General features: G+C 39.6%; 1 protein-coding gene across 1 annotated transcript in view; it reads right to left on the bottom strand.

Annotated features, from left to right (window-relative positions):
* The window catches only part of KCNQ1 (potassium voltage-gated channel subfamily Q member 1), a 375,374-nt gene that overhangs the window by 224,798 nt on the left and 132,792 nt on the right, over positions 1-17,784 (bottom strand). The window contains exons 10-12 of the mRNA XM_063289351.1: positions 17,680-17,784; positions 14,417-14,482; positions 12,568-12,688 (exon numbers count right to left, since the gene is read on the bottom strand). The exon at positions 17,680-17,784 is cut by the window's right edge and continues 40 nt beyond it. Coding sequence (XP_063145421.1) covers positions 12,568-12,688; positions 14,417-14,482; positions 17,680-17,784 — 292 coding nt within the window. The remainder of the gene's footprint in view (positions 1-12,567; positions 12,689-14,416; positions 14,483-17,679) is intronic.

The raw sequence follows: 17,784 nt of genomic DNA, 5'->3' as shown, positions 1-17,784 counted from the left end.
AAATTGTTAGAGGATAACGGCGTTCCGTGAGTCATGCTGGCCACATGACCCGGAAGTGTCCTATGGACAACGCCGGCTCCAAGGCTTAGAAACGGAGATGAGCACCGCCCCCTAGAGTCGGACTCGACTGGACTTTAAGTCAAGGGAAACCTTTACCTTTACCTTAAGGCAGTCCCAGAATGCCACTCTCCATATCCATCACTGAGAATTCTGGGAACTAAAATCCTTACATGCAAAGGACACCAATGTGGAGTAGATCACTTTAAAAGTTAGTGCTCCCCCTTTCAGATGGGCCCAGAAAGAGACCAGCAATTTGTGAAGCTGTTGTCATCATGGTGAAATGTGTTCCAAACAACATACATGTATACACCCATCTGAATCATTTGAGTACTGAAATCATCTGTAACAGCAAACCGGCATAAACAGTATACAGTAAAAATAACTTAATGTGTAGAACCAGTAACTTGCCCAGAAATATAGGTGCCCCTGAGGTATTATCCTCTGTAATCTGAAATACTAAAAGAGATGGAGGAGGCAAGCCTGCCCCAATAATGCATATTAAATATTTGGCAAGGCAGCGCTTCCCCAGACACATAATTTGCCAGTTCATTTAAGAATTCAGCTTTAGGGCACACAATTTGACTTATGTTCCTCTAACAGTCAAAACCTCCATACAGAAAATTTAAATATACACACAAATCTATATCCTGTTTCAAAATATACAAACTGCAGCATCATCCAAAACTGTATTTCAGGGGAATACACATAAAAAAGATCAATTGACACAAAGTTAAATCATCATCAAATAAACAATAAAAATAAACTTAATTAAAATAAAATGGAAATGTATGAAACCTTTGATCATGGGAGTATGGTGTAAAATTTTAAGTTAAAGCTGTAACTACTGACAGAACTTCATATAGATTTATCAAACCCTTTTAAAACTGGAACACTATTGTGCGTTCATGCATATCACACTTGAAGCTTACACAGCAGTTTTAGAATTGTCTTATTTCCTAAATTCCATGAAATTCGTATTTTATGAGCAATAAAATGTGCAAGGCTGCTGAACCCTGATGGAGGAAACAGAAGCGATTCTTTCCTTGTGTAATTGTATATCTATTCCAAAGTGAACAAATACAGTACTCTTTATTAGCAACAAGTGAAACTCAATTTAATTTTGACTTTTGAGCTGAATCTGAATCTTTTGTGTTCAGATTCATAGCTACCTAGATAAATAATTTAAAACCATTTCCTTATATGCAGGAGAATTAAGAACATGGCTACCTCTTTTCCACTAAACTAAAGAATGTGTCCAGATTTGGCTGGTTTATGAGCCTTAAGGATCTACTCTTACGAATAAGTCAAATTATTATATCACCGTTCTGTTCCTACCCATTTATCTATCTGATGAGGACTACTTAATTATATACTGGTCAATATTCTTACATGACATCACTGCCCCCTTGTGTTAAAATATATCCATTTCTGTTCTAGCTGGAATTTTAAAACATGCCTCACAACCAGTATCATTTAGAAGTGTACCAGCTTTTCATTTTTATGAACAATATATTTATAATCTCTATTATCATATACAAATTCATAATGATGTTAAAAGATCCTCTATTAGAGTAAAAATTAAATGAGAAATTCTTCTGAGGTAAATCGTTTATTCTAGGAATTGTCACATCCCTAGATTAGAAATTCTTCACTAGTTGTGATGGCGGGAAGCAATTAACTGGTACCATTTTCATTTGCCTATTCAACATTTTGCAGAAAAGAATGAAAAGGTGAGTTACATAAAGATGTTCACCATGAATGGATTACTTCCTTCCCAACTGGTGGTCCATGGCTGTGTTGAATCAACAGGCTGGCTGGGAATACGTACTGTAGGCAGGCAGAGGAAGAATGCTTTACAACAGAGGTGGTCAATCACTTGAGGAGCTACATGGTGAATTTGGTCACATTCACATATGAAATTGGGACTGAGTTTGGGGAGAATTCTGGGGTATTCTTGATTTAAACAGTGATAAGCATATTTTAGGACCACTCATCTGTTCTACACATTAAAATGGTGGAAAACTGCAGGAGTGCAGCAGGAGGAGAGTAAGAAAAGCCTCCTCCTGCAGTCCTGACTAAAGATCTCCCAGTCTGGGTGACTCCATCAGTGGCTGTAGAGAATCCCAGAGTGAGTATCCAAGAGGCCAGCCAGAAACCCCTTGACAAACACTGAAAGGTCTCAATGGATGAGCAGTTCCAGCCAATTCCACAATATATACTGAGAGGACAGTTGAGAAACTTGTTGGGAGTATGCCGAGGGGTGTCTTAAGATGAGGCAGCTCCAGTGCACACTGTGGGGAATCCCACAGCATGGGTCAGAAGTGGTCAGCCTGAACCCTCCATTGAAGTTTCCTAGGTCAGGTGGTTCTGTCATGGGCTGAGAGGAATTCTCTTCTATCTCCTTGCTTGCTACTCTTTTCCAAAGATCAGCTCCCTGTTCAATTACTATTTAAACAATGATCAGAAAAGTTCTGCTGCATTCCCAGGTGTCTTTCTCTTAACAGTCTGGGCAGGAGCTTAAATTGTTGCTTGCATAGTTTCATAGTACAAGCTGTCTCAACCTATGACGTGCAATCTCTAAAAAAATTCCTAAATAGTCAAAAAAAAAGTATGTACTATTTTTCAAGAGGTTTTCCATTTTTAAAGAAAAATAAACATCAGGTGAACCAAAAACATCTCTACTCTCCTAATGCTCTTTGGTTTTAAACAGGAAAATTGAACAATATTTGACAAAACTTTAACGGAACAGAAAAATCATGGTCAGTCTGATCTGGCCCTTCTGGTCTCCGAATGGTACACTCATTGCCACTGTAACTGAGTCCATCCACCTTTTCTCTTTTTTTCTACCTTTCTCAGCATTAGGACTTCTCAAGATAACTAGGTCTTTGCACCACGTGACCAAAATAGAATAATTTGAGCCTGGTCATAATTTCAGCCTTTAGTGAAAACTTTGGATTGATTTGTTTTATGATCCATTTCTTTGTTTTTTTGGCTATCCATGGTATTCTCAGGAATATTCTCCTGAGAATGTTCTCCTGTACTCTTTCTATCCTGCTTCTTCAAACTCCAACTTCCACATCCATAGGCTGTCACAGAAAAAAACATTGCCCGTATGATTCTGACCTCTGTAAGTATAGACATAATTAGGCATCTGAATATCTTTTCCAATGACTTTATTGCTAGCCTACCAAGTGCCAGGCTGTAGTATTTTTCTTGACTGCTGGTTCCTTTAGTATTTATAGTAAAGGTAAAGGTTTCCCTTGACGTAAAGTCCAGTCGTGTCCGACTCTAGGGGGCGGTGCTCATCTCCGTTTCTAAGCCGTTAGAGCCGGCGTTGTCCGTAGACCCGTCCGTGGTCATGTGGCCGGCATGATGACACGGAACGCCGTTACCTTCCCGCCGAAGCGGTACCTATTGATCTACTCACATTTGCATGTTTTCAAACTGCTAGGTGAGCAGGAGCTGGGACTAGCAATGGGAGCTCACCCCGTTGCGCGGATTCGAACCGCCGACCTTCCAATCGGCAAGCTCAGCAGCGCAGCGGTTTAACCCGCAGCGCCACCGCGTCCCCTATTAGTATTTATACTTGATCCTAAAAGGTATAATCTATCTACCACTTCAATGTCAATTCTAAGGCTGATTGCTGTACCTGCTGTCATTGTGTGTGTGTGTTTGTGTGTAGTCTTCTCCTATGTATATATAAATGTATATAAAGTTTCACACAACAGTTTCAATAAAGGAAAACCAGTATTTCATTATAAATTATTATTATTATTATTATTATTATTATTTTCTATCCCTTTATTTTGGGTGGTTTCATTGTGAACCGCCCAGGGCAGGGCCGCAACTAGGGTCTGTGCCATCTGGGGCAAACATGGATTCCACACCCATTTTGGCACACCCCCCCCCAAGTGCAGTGCCCAGGGCACATGCTCTGCTTGCCCCCCACCCCCAGTTGCGGATCTGGCCCAGTGTCCCCCATGTGGGGAAGATGGCGGTGATAAAAATATGATAAATAAATAGGCTGACCATATTTCCTTGAGTCAAAAACAGGACACTGGGATGGCAAAATGGGATGGGGTTAAAAACAGGACATTGGGATGGCAAAATGAGGCAGGGCTGGGCGACAGGCTGGATCGGCAGGCAGGAACTTCTCCGGTTTTCTCGGGCTGGGAATCTTCGCATTCCTTCATTTGTGAGAGACAAGGCTGGGCTGGAGAGTCTAGTGAACGGTTGTACCCGACAAGCCGTTCCTCCTCTGGCTGTGCTTTTACATTCTTTTCTTCCTGCCGTTTCAAGGCAGGAGCCAATCGGCTCGCCCTTTGATTGCCGCCTATCAGCTGATCTTGTTTTTTTCTTTTTAGGTTTTCTGCTGGGTTAAGCTCTGCAGCTTTTCCCCCGCTGTTTCTGCTGAGCTCCCCCTCCTTCCACTCAAAGTCAGACTGCATTCTGACAGGTTTGCGGGAACTTTCAAAATTTTAAGTAAGGTTTTTAAGAAAATTGGATTTATATTAAAATGACGGGATGGTCTGGAAATGTTAAAAAAGCAGGACTGTCCCATTCAAAACAGGATGTATGGTCAGCCTATAAATAAATAAAAATAAATAAATATTTTTTTATATAAATAACTCAAGTAGCAAACATACCTCATACTCCTTCCTCCTCCTGTTTTCCCCACAACAACAACCCTGTGAGATGAGTTGGGCTAAGAGAGAGTGACTGGCCCAAGGTCACCCAGCCAGCTTTTGTGCCTAGGGCAGGACTAGAACTCACCGTCACCTGGATTCTAGCCCGTTGCCTTACATACATACATAACCTATATCAGAAGTAACATCAGGCCTTCAACCCACTAAGTAATTGTGGCCAGAACAATAAGTATTTTAATTAAGAGCTAACTCCATTACAGCAGATGTCATGGATAAAATGCTTACCAATAATAGTATTTAACTGTGTGCTTAATTTTGATATGGGAAAGACTGGTTCAGATTTCTGAAATGAAAAACAGATGGTTTCAAAATAATGGCTAAAATCACCAAAGTTTTATTACCCTTCACTGACTCATCTTCTTTCACTGCAATTAAGGCCTAGCTACTTATGGCCAAGGGAGCAACAGCTCTTTGTAGTGATTTGCTCATTCCCATCAGTTCAGGGAGGAATTCCAAATGAAAAACCTATTCTGAGACATACTCTGTGTAACTTTATTGCCTAACCTGGATAGGCAAACCTGACTTCATAATGTATTCATGAAATATAGCAACACAACCCTAACAAATTATACATCTGAATTCTCCTATAATTCTTGCATTTTATAATGTTATATAAAAGACTACAATGAATACCTTAAAACCAGATAAATCATGTGTAGTTAAGTGAAAAAGTATGATTCTTCAGCTTTGGAATATGGGAAAATCAGTGCACAATTGGAATTGCTTTCTTAGTTATATCAAAGGAGGATAAATCCAAGCTTACAGTGAGAGAAACACACACAGCAGTCTGAATTTTTACAGCATGCTAAGACTGAAGCAAAGAGGCCCACTAGCTAGCTCCCTACAATGTAAGGGGCCAAAAAGGTTAGCCCTTCACTATATGCATTTTGCTTCATAAATCACAGAACCCTAACTAAAATGTGGGTCATTACTCTGTCTGCCTTGGAAACATGGTTCTCAACAGGCTGCACTTAGGCTAGTATGTCCGTTGAGCTGACATAAGTTGCGCACACTCTAGTGCTAAGACACAATGTGGTTTGTTTGGCTTGGATTTAGCCTGATGTGTGAACACAATAAATTCTGGTTTAGTCAACAAGCACTCTCTGCATAGATGCACTTTTGCAAAACACCACTGAAGAAACATGGCCAAAGCATCTTAAATATTTCTTTTGAATTCTAATTTTAAACCTGAGTTTTCATTTACGGTAAACAAAATGAGGTCACTGAGCAAATAACCTATTGGTTACTAGTGCTGATCATCTGTCAGTTCTGTTCTGGGTCCCTCATTCACATTTCAGCAGATACTCTCTTTCACTCTCTTCAGTTTTGGGTATAATTTCCCCATCTTTATGTTTATGTATATGTTTCTATGCCCTCTTGCCTTTCTTCCTTTTTCATAGATGAAGTAATTTTCCTCATATCAATTGTATCACAGACTCAAAAAAGGACACATAAGGCCAAAGCAGTGGCTTATGCATCCCTCCTGTGGCCCAAATATGTTCCAGATGGTTTGGGGTATTCACAGAGTTAATTTGGGGTGGGGGAGGAGAAAGGCATGGGGCAGCAAGCAAAGTCCTGTTGATCTAGCGGAAGTCAGCTTGCGTAACACTGCATGTAGTTCCCACTTACTAACATAATAAATGTAGCACTTTAAGCCAAATGCTATGTACATCACAGCCAAAAACCATTTCTTTCATAACAGAAAAGCCAAATCTACTGACTACAGCAATATAACTCAAATAAATAAATACGAAACTTTATGCCTCTTATCTCTCCTCCCAAACTTTTTATGATGTCCAAAATAAGCTGATATTTCAGAACAAAGACAGCTGCTTCTTACATTTGTATTAGATGAGCCCAGCACTTCTGAATATGTAAGCACCTGGATACTACTTTAATTAACACAAATAAAAAAGCACATTATTATTTAGAAAATAAAAGGCATAATATTAATGTACACTTGGAAAGAAGCAGCTGTGTTTACTACTTAAAAGAAGTGGAATAACCATGTATAAATGTTATTGCAAAGTCTATTTTTATTGCTTGAGTGCATCACATATGTAACAAGGAAACATAATTCAGCTACTTTGTACAGGTGCTTTGAGAATTCAGAAAATGGCATTTATAAAAATTAGATATCTGCTGCATTGATACAACAATATCAGTTTCAGTATTGATTCTAGAATTAAATAATTAATAAGATGAACTTAATTGTATGGTAAAGTTTCAATTATAGTTCCTAACGTGAATCATGTTCTGGGTCCCTCATTCACATTTCAGCAGATATGCTTTTTCCCGCTATTCAATTTTGGGAATAGTTTTTCCATCTTTATGTTTATGTTTCTATGCCCTCCTGCCTTTCTTCCTTTTTCATAGACCAAATAATTTTCCTTATATCAATTGTATCACAGACTCAAAAAGGCCACAAGGCCACAGCAGTGGCTTTATGGAACTAATATATGTGATTAACCATGAAAGAGCATTGTTTCATATTTTCCCTATGTTTAAAATGATAAACAAAATACCGTCATGCAGCCAAACTCTAACTGCTTAACAAAGAAAGGGATAAAATGAAACTTGTCCTTAAGGAATCTCAACATAGTATGGAAGAGTTTGTCACTTCCTCCTGTATGATGTTTGGCTAGGTGCCTGCTTCATAGTTGCAAATCCTCACGGCCAATGAATGATAAAGTTGTCTGTGTTCAAATCACAGTTTAAATGTTGTTAGCTGCAATGTAAACAGAGTGCTGGTGACAGCAGGTCAGTCATTATATCTGACCACTTGAAAGTGAATAAGCTGTATTTGCTCTGTCTTTACAAGGACCTTTAGAAATAAGAGAGGAAGATAAAAGCAAGAATCATTTACAATATGAGCTATCCAGTCAGTGCAAACAAGGAGCCCACCACACAGATAAGTGCAAATGTTTGCTCTGGGCACCATGTACCTTTTAAACTCAGGCACTGTCTCAAAATAAGAGGGGTGAAAGACAGCCTGATGATACTAAAATACCAATAAATGTGTAATAGTGCAATAATAATGCATTCTGTGCCACTCCTTTCAAGTGAATCTAAGCAGCTTACAAGTCCTGTATTCCATCATCATCATATTACATAACAGATTAATAAAAGGACACACAACCAAGCTGAATATATAAAAATCCACAATAAAAATCTTTACTACACAATGCCTATCTTTCATCCCACTACCAGGGGGCTGCAGTAGCTCAGTGGTTAAGATGCTGAGTCAGAGGACCATTAAGGTCAGCAGCTCGGCAGTTCGAAACCCGAGAGCGCAAGCCACGTGACGGAGTGAGCCCCCGTCAACTTGTCCCACCTCCTGCTATCCTAGCAGTTTGAAAGCATGCAAATGCAAGTAGATAAATAGGTACCACTTCGGTGGGAAAATAACAGGGATGTGAAAGGAGCCCCCTTGGGCATCCCCCAGGCAATGGTGACATCACCGGCAAATCCTTTCAATACAGAAGTGCCTTGGTAGGTGTTTCTGACACACACACACAAAATTCCACTATCAAAAGGAAGGCAGCTGCTTTCATCTTGGGGATACACTATGCCATAAGACAGGAGTCCAACAGAGAATCCTCACTTCCAAGCATTCTCCCACAACATCTCATGAGGGATGGAGACTTTTAGCATACAGTTCAGCCTCTGCGCAGACATCTTGGACAAAGATATTCCACTTGGAGGAGGCAGTCCCATAGACAACCAGTCCCCAAGCCATATAGGAAATCAATCTGTCATTACAATCTCCTCTCCCCCAAACCTACTTCATCTGAAAATTTAAAAATAGCAAAAGGTAAAAAGATACCCACAATTTCAGCAAAATTCCTGGTGTTATCATGGACACGACCTTGTTTTTTGGGGGGCAACACTACAGAAATGGGTTGCTGGTGACTTATTTTGTGCTGTTTTTTAACTCCTCATCTAGACTACAGCCCTAGGTTTCTCTGATGGTCTCTAGTGACCATGCTTAGCTTCTGAGCATAGACAAGTTCATAGGTGTGCATAAAATAATGTGTATGTTTTGTTATCCAAAAATGCATCATTTCTGCAACTAATAATGAGAGAGTCCTGTGAAAAACCTATGACAGACAACACTACCCTCTTTTAGAGGGGGCATTTAACTAACACCTTTTGCTTTCAAACAGAAAACTCTGTTTTCTGAATTACGAATCTGAATTATGAGAATAGACTCTTTGAATGAATCCCCTGTGTAAATAAAAGAAATAAAATCACTCTCACCACAGACTGAAATCTAGCATGCCTGGAGGGGGATTCTAAGCCACACTTTACCAGTCTACCATAATTACTTATTTGTTGGATTTATTTTGTAGTGGCATTAAAAATATGATTCCCCACCTGCAGTATAGGATGGCATATTCCACTCAGTCACAATGCAACAAATCCCAACAATTCCAAAATTTTGACACGTGCAGTGTAAATGCCACCGTTACATAATTGTGTTGCAACGCCTGATGGAAGTACATATGTTGCAGCCTTTACATGATGACATTGTGCCCATTTCATCACTGGCCCTCTAGCAGAGCCCATGTTTCCACTCCAACTCAACAAAGCAAGAACACAAGAGACAATGGGCCAGGAAAAATACAAATGGCAAGGAGTGCTAAAGGTAGGAATCCCTCTGGTGTTTCCTGAAGCTCTAGTACTCACATATGGCACTAGACATTTGGCATTTGAGGATTATTAGGAAAAATTACTTGTTCTTCTTTCCTAGTTTAAATAAATTCATACATATTTGTATACCTGAAGAATATTTTGTTCCTTAGGAATTTTAAGAAGAATGTATGAGAGGAGAAATAATTACTGTTAATTCCTATTTATGTTGCTTGTTTCCCATGCTGGAGGCCCTAGCTGCATTGGAAATGACCAATAATCTGGGGAATTATCTGACATAGGGGCACAGAATGTTAGATCTCTTTTTACTTCCCCTGATTTTACTAAATGGGGGAATCTGAAGAAAAGATCCCTTTGCTTTTACCTTAAAATCTTTGTATGGGACAGGAACCTAAGAACAGGTAAGAGCATTCAAGCAGTACAATTTTTTTCCAACCTCTTCTCACATATTTTGCTGAAATAGAATTCGCTTTTAAGGGGAAAAATCATGTTGTTCTGGCACTTTATTTGCAGAGCAGTGAACATATGTATACCAATGATCTATCTTTTACTATACAACCATCTTCCCAGCAGCTTGCAGCTTACCTGGCTTCCTATGCTTTGGTTAAATCCCGAGGGGAAAGTTTATAAGGAACATCTCTCATAAAGCTTTTCTCAGATTGGGAAGTATGGGCTGATTGGGAAGTTTCAGTTATGGAAAGCTGTATGATAGAAAACCGCAATACTAGCAGTAGTTCTCTCTATCACTTCCACCAATAAATGAAACTCAAAAATTCCACTGAGATGTTTGAAAAATTTTTTCAAGCACCTGAGAATAAGAAAGAAAAACAAACGTGACTTTCACAGGAAAATTAAACTCGTGAAAAATTGCCAGGCAGATTTGAGCATGGCATTAGTGAAAACTGCTTAGTCATTGAGACTGCTATGAGACAAAACTGAGTCTAGGCCATGCTGGCTGAGGAATCCTGGGAGTTTGAAGTCCACACGTCTTAAAGCTGCCAAGATTGAGAAAGACTGGTCTAGGCTAACTATCTGTTGTGTTGTATCTCTGGCTAAGACAGTGGGATGCTATCACGCTCTTTACCTCCAAGGAAGAAGCAACAACTCCATTTTGTCCTCACTGTGTGCCCCAGTGATTTTCACACATAGGAGTGTTGGAATAGAAGAGTATGATAGTATTTTTAATTCATAGTGAATCAGTAGAACAAAATACAGATCCCACACAGGGAATGCCACTCAGGGAATTGGGGAAAATTTTCTGGGGCAAAATATAGTAAACTTCTTCAAGTGAATTTCACAGATCTAAGCAACAATTTTTGCACCTAGCTGAGGCCAGAAAGCAGATGCAGGCATGTTGGTATAAACAAAAGCCTCTCCTTGAGGCCGCATTCCAAAGTCATGAGACACAGTCACAAATTGTGGCAGATTTGCACTACTAGTCTTATATTGGATCATGTCATATATTCTTCTGGTTTCACATTTCCAAATATGCAACACCCACGTTTGAGCTAGAGGGACTCTGGAGACCCCTTGAATTGTGACATTTTCACAAGGCTGCTGCCAGCTTACTGTTCCTTGTTTCCTGGGATACTCCTGGTGTGCTTGCAATGACACTGACAAACTTGAGCTGCAAAAGTTTCTCCATCCTTTCAAACTAAGTGGAAACAGATATTTTAAACACATTCCTTAATCTGACTTATACCAGGCAAGTTTCCTAATGGTACAGTAGGTAACCAATATTGTTGCCAGTTGATTTATACTGCCTGTCAAAGAGAAGTAATTTTATGTTCTCAGGTGAAACCTGCTTGCAGATACTCTTGGCCGAGCACATGCCTCCAATCCACACAGCAGCTCTTACGCACGCCTTTGTGGTTATGGAATCAGTTTCTTTCATACATGCTCATTTTCAAGGCCCATGGGGCATATTAATTTATATGCAGTGCTGCAGTCCAAAATTCAACAGCACATTACTCTTACCAGCTGCAAAGCCCTACATTTTCTACCAAGAGTTATAGTGGTATGCAGCTGGCCTATAAAATATTATTCAGGGTGATGCATCTTCTATAGAGCATGGATCAAGCTGTGCAAAGCTGCATTTGATCTGACTTTGACATGTGAGCCGGTTTATACAGGCTGAGCTGATGTTTTGGGTATATACCATGGCACACTCTAGAACACTTGCATAAAGTGTTGTATAAGAAAGCAGCTTGTTGAGTTTGAAATGCTACTGGTTTTCAGAAGTTTAGCAGGACAAGAATTAGAATTAAATGAAAAAATATTCAGACCACACCAGGAAAAAGCTTTCTTTATCGAGTTCTTTGGAAATGTGCTTTTCTGTTACTCATGACAACTGAAAGAATTTCACCATGCAGGATTATGTGATCAGCAACCACTTCTGTGTTTATTATATTGTGAAGTGTGTAATCTATGGAAGGTCTGTACTTTTCTATTTGTATACAGATAGACAAACAGTTAATCCATTGTAATATTTTCAGTGGCTAAGAATATATTTATGATGTTAATAAGATCAATCAGAAAGTGTAAGAGAGGGCAGTTTAGCCAAGTGAAGCCTGGGGACTTCCATTAAAAGCTGAGCAGGATCTTCATTGATTACATCTAAGGCAAGTTTCCCTTATTCATCTAACCATTATGATCTGCAGTCAATTCCAATTTATACCTCTCTCAACAGATTAATGAAACCTGTATATTGTATGCAATTGTATGCAACAAAGGACAAAAACATTGGCCAAGGGATTCTGAATACAGCATACTACAAAATGGAGGTAGGCTGATGTCTGAAAAGGCATAATTTCAGACTGTTTCATTTAACTAGTTTTTCCAAGTGAGACAGCTGCAGTGTAAGTTCAACATTGCCAGTTATTCAACAGAAAGCAGTTCCATCTACACGCAGTTTGCTTTTGCTTTGTCTATCCAAAGCATTAGCTTCATATAAAAAGAATATCCTAAAGGACATTTTGCAGAAGTTGTTGGATATGCAAGGGTGCAATGATAAAATCAAGCTTGTTCTACAGGCAGAATGGCCCTACCTGGGATAATTCTACACAAGCTTGTTCTACAATTACAGTTTATCTTCTTCTAGCCTGCACTCTTGTCTGAGGTTAATGATACTCAGAATTCTGTGACTTACTGTGAGATGTGAGTTATTGGAGTCAGCAATGTCTCACCCTCCAGGTCAAGTTCATCAGCAAAGCTGTTTGTTCTAATGAATGGTCTTGTATGTGCCTCTAAAAATGGAGAGTTCCTTTTAACTGTGGAAGAAAAACAGGCAAGTAAAGGTTATCTATATCTGAAGGCTACAGAACATTTTAAAAGCTCTTAAATAACTGAACAGATAACATAGAGCAAATAGTTAAAAGGCAGAATCAAACGTAAGTTTATAATATGAAGAAAATGGTACACCTGACTAGGTGCATACAAAGAAAAGGAGAACACGAGGGGTTTTTAATAGTTGTTTTTGCTTTGGAATGATGGTATAAAATGTCTGTTCTTTGTAAACTATAGAAAATTGCTCAGGAGATTTTTTTTTTCTATTGTAATATAGAAAACAGTGCTTTCAGATTTAAATGCAAGAGGGCTGTACATATTAAGCAAAAGCAAAGAACTACAATGAACCTTAAAACATATATATTTTGCTTCAGCAATTGTGGATATTAGCATGCTTAACACTTGAGGTTTTATGACAAAAATAAAAGCATACAGCTTTGAATTTCTACCAGGTACACTGGTATGTGTATGTATACATGCATGTGTTTTAATGTGGCCCTGAGCAGAGGTGAGCAATTTTTTTTTTTTTCTGTCAAGGGATGCACTTTCTCAGAGGTAATCTGTCAGAAGCACTTAGGTTGAAATATGCAGTGCATAGAGACATAGCCAAAAGACAAGGAGGATTGGACCTCCACTCTCAGACACCCTTGTAGCCTTCTCCTCAAGGAAGAAGCTGCAAGGAAGGAAGAGGTTGCTCTTACAAGGAGTTTGAACTGATCATGGCAAAATATAATCTGCAATGTGGCAGCCAGAAGTTACTCAGCCACGTTACCTAGTATAATTTAATGCTTTTCTAATTCCCCTCTTTTATTTTCTTGGTGTTCTCAACTACTGAGGGGAGCATTTTATCGGATCCATGATGAAAACAGATGTGTGAGTGGGAGAGGGAATTCCCTTATTAAAATGGAAGCAGCTATATGAAAGGAAATCCCTACATTTTTAGACAGATGTTCTGTCAGAATAGATTGGTATTGGTAGAATCTGTTCTGGACCCAGAGAAAGTACTGAGTATGAATATGTACTGTACCACTGTCCTTTATTTCTGCTGATTTCTAAATGAGAATAGGAACTTACATGAATTAACTTGCTTCTAACCTTGTATTCATGTGTCATTTTCTTGACTTCAAATTGATCCCCTCTCTAAATAATCTAGCCAATTATGCCAAATTCCTGTTTACAATGGATTGGATCCTGATCAGCTGAGATGTAATTCTGCCGACATGGCAATCTTCTGAGGAAAAGTTATTGGCAGATTCCTTCTTCCAGCAGTTCAGGGAACCCCTGAATTAATTTATAGGTGGTGAAGGGAATGGAGAGGGAAGAAGAAATTGGTAAAAAGATCTCCCACCCTTTCCCCTCATTTCAGCAGAATTACGGTTTTAAGACAATATTGTGGTTTCAGGGTGATGGAGGAATGAATAGGCAAAACAAATTGCTCTCCGCCTCTTAACTTCAACAGTAGAGTATCCTTTCTTAGGTCTCAATCCTTTTTGTGAATGGAGGGGACATGTTTATTCTAATCTGGTTCCAAAGTTGGGGAAGCAACCAGATGCTACAACAATGGTGATAACCTGCAATTTTGACTATGTGCAAGATATCTTCCATGCCTGGGGAAAAATGCTAATTTTCCCTCAGTCCATATCAAACATGCCAACATCCAGGCTCTGGAGCAGACAGTTAAACAGAATGAAAGTAAAGAGAAGCTGACTTACCTGGAGTTGGGGGAGAACTAGGAGATGGTTGCTCTGTAGAAAAGGATGGCCAGGAATGTTGTCGGTCTGAATAAACAGATGAAAAGGACAAGAGGGAGTGGACAGAACATGGAGACAGAGAAGGAGAAAGTGAGCTAGGGCCTCAGTTATGGTGTCAAAGTCATAATTAAGAAAATAAGAAAGAAGGTTTTTAAATTATTATTTCAATTTAAACAATGCTACTAAGACACACACATCAACTGTCATTTGTGTATAATACAAGTGGGATTTATTGCCAAGTAAATATGCACAATCTTGCCCAGCATATTCTAATAAAGGCCTCAAGTAAAAAGTACTACAACAATTGTAACATATATCAGGAACTGCCTTGCCAAATGTAACTCTGTTCATCTGGTCCAGACATCAAGAGAAGCACACGGGATAGCAGGCCTTGCAGTAGCTCCTGTGTCCTGACCCTCCTTGCATTTCATAAGGCTTTGACAACTGCTCTGTTCAAGCAGACCTTTGACCTTGGATGATTGAGGGTGATTGTTTCCTATTGTGTGTAGCATGCTGATATATTTGGTTGCTTTGTTGTATGCCACCCAGAACAGGAATGATTGGGGTGGTCTACAAATGTTAACATTTTAACATAAACTTTTTAAGGGGGGAAAAAGGCAGTGGAAAAAGCATCCAGGACTCTTCTGATTCTGAAGAAATTTCTTTCACTGATGGAATCAGTAGGGGATAATTCTACCTCTGCATCCAGTCCTTCATGTCTGCCTTGGGGGCTTTTGGAATATACTGAGGGAGTTAGAAAGGGGAAATGTGACTTTTGCTTCCTTGGATAACATTTTATGTGCAAGAGCACTGGATCCTATCCACAGAACAAATGTACTCAACTGACCTACTACAATTAGGTCAGTCCCTTTTTTGGGAGAGATGGGCGGTAATAGAAATTTGAAGAATAAACAAATAAATATCATGTCATCTTAAAAACAAGCTGTTTGCCTCCCTTAGTATGTGAATCACAATACAGGTAGTCCTCAAGTTATGACCATTCATTCAGTGACCATTTGAAGTTACAGTGGTGCTGAATGAAGGGACTTACAACTGGTCCCCGAAGTTACAGCTGGTGCAACGCCCCTGCAGTCACGTGATCAAAATTTGGGCTCTTGGCAGCCCACCCGCACTTATGGCCACAGGGGTGCTTCAACATCCTCCCCCCCTCCCCCCATCTATGCCCATTTGGCCCCCTGTACTCTGTGGCCCCTGCTGCCCTAGCTGACATTCACCGTCTTCTTGCTCCCACTGCTGAACAAGCATGCCTGGCCTGGCCCTTCACAAGGCAGCTGCTGGCTGCATGAGGCTTTCTTCCCAAGATCACACATGGCAGTTTCCTTGCGAGACCTGAGGAAGATGGCCTCACATGGCTAGCAGCTGTCTTGTGAACGGCCAGAGTGGGCACACCTTGTCAGCAGTGGGAACAAGAAAATTGGTGGTGCAGCATGGGCAGCAGGGGCCTTGGAATGCAAGGTGGCAAGGACGATTGTGTCTGGGACCGGGCTGGGGTGGCTGCAGCTTTGAGCTGCGCTGCTGGGGCGGCTGAGGCTTCCAGGGATGGCTGAGGCTTCATGCTGTGCTGCAGCTCAGGGGCTTCTTGCAGAAGCCGTGGCACACTAAGAAGCCCTGAGCCACGTGGTTCTGGGGCTGCTTGCTGTCGCACAAGGCAGGGTGCAGGGCAGCCAAAAGGGCAGAGTTGGGGAAGGTAGGCGGGGGGAGTTGTAGGCAGTCCCACCAAGGCTTGGGGCTGGGAGGGACCAAGGCCAGAATGGCTTGGATTGGGGTGGGTCCTCAGCTAATGACTGGTGGAATTTGCTTAACAACAGCAGCGGGGAGTGCTGGGATTGCCATCACTAAGCAATGCAGTCATGTGATGTCATGCTTTATGACCGCATCACTTAGCGATGGAAATTCCGGTCCTAATTACCACTGTAACTCAAGGACTACCTGTACTAGGAAGATGGGAAATAATGCCAATTTTGCTTGTTGCCTTTCATGCTAAGTTAATAACTAGTGACAATACATGGAAATCACAGCAAGCAATGTTAAGATTTAAGAATCTAGCATGCTATAGGTAAAGGTAGCTTCCTTAACTTACCAAGACATTTTAACATGCCTGTTTCTCCTGTATACTTGTAAGAGTTTCAAGAGAACAGAACATAGGGAGACGGGGGGAAAAAAAAGAATAGATGTCAGAAGGAAAAGGAGATCTTTGTTCTAAAACTGGAGACAGTATCTTGCTTTTTAAATGTTAAAAGTCACAATTAAAGGTTAGTGTCAGTTGTGCACCGAAAGCAGTGAAAGAGAGCTTTAACACCTTTTGTCTTGCATAATCTATTGAGAAATCCAGAACTACATGTGAACTTATAACCTGACATGCATTCAAATGTGCTGCTTTTCACTGATATTTGTGTTCTCTTCCACATTTTAAAAAATTGCAATATATCTACATGAACTTGTCAAATATGATTTCAAATAAAAGAGACATAAAATATTCAGGCATTCAAATCTAAGTAGCAGGTATATGTATGGTACATCAGCACTTTACAGATATCATTTTACAAGTATTTTCTAAAGGATTTTTTTAATGCTTAGTTCTAAAACTGAGTAAAAATAGTTAAACTATTATTGTATAATTACATTTTCAGAGAGGATGGATTGCAAAAGGATATTGTAATTTGTTACATCTAAATATATCTGAGTGATGAGAGAAGGATAATATTTAATAATATTGAGGCAGAAAATGTCTAAAACAACTCTCACAAGCTAAAGCATATTTTTTTTTAAAAAATGGGATACCTCCCCCAAAAACTTAGATAGAAATTATATGTTCTATTGCAGTATAATGCCAGGGGTTATTACAATTACAGATCCATAAAATTTCTCCATCTCATATCCTCAGATATGATTATTTCTCTATATTGTCAGATAGACAGAAAATTGTTGTCACTGGTATTATAATGTTTAGAAACAGTTGAAAAATATATTCTTATAGGTAGTAGCAACCAGTTGCAGAAATGCTGAAGCTAATGGATGATATAATAGCACGGAATTAGTACAATACTGTCGACATTATTACAACCACACTCAGGTGCCAATAACATTGTTTAGTCTAGTTTAAATGGTAACTTCTTATTTAAATGCATGCAAATTATATTTGAGTCTTTCCAGTTTGGTGGTCATATACTTCTAGCAAACAAATAAATAACTGAAAGTCTTACCAGAATTTTCATAGGGATCCAAATGAAAGATATCAGATTTCCTATCCTCCAACACATGGTCAAATGTGATTTGTGGAACAGGTAAAGTCTTATCAGGAGAAAGTG

The sequence above is a fragment of the Candoia aspera genome, chromosome 1, assembly GCF_035149785.1.
Source record: "Candoia aspera isolate rCanAsp1 chromosome 1, rCanAsp1.hap2, whole genome shotgun sequence".
Classification (NCBI taxonomy): domain Eukaryota; kingdom Metazoa; phylum Chordata; class Lepidosauria; order Squamata; family Boidae; genus Candoia; species Candoia aspera.
This window is presented reverse-complemented; position numbering and strand designations above follow the sequence as displayed.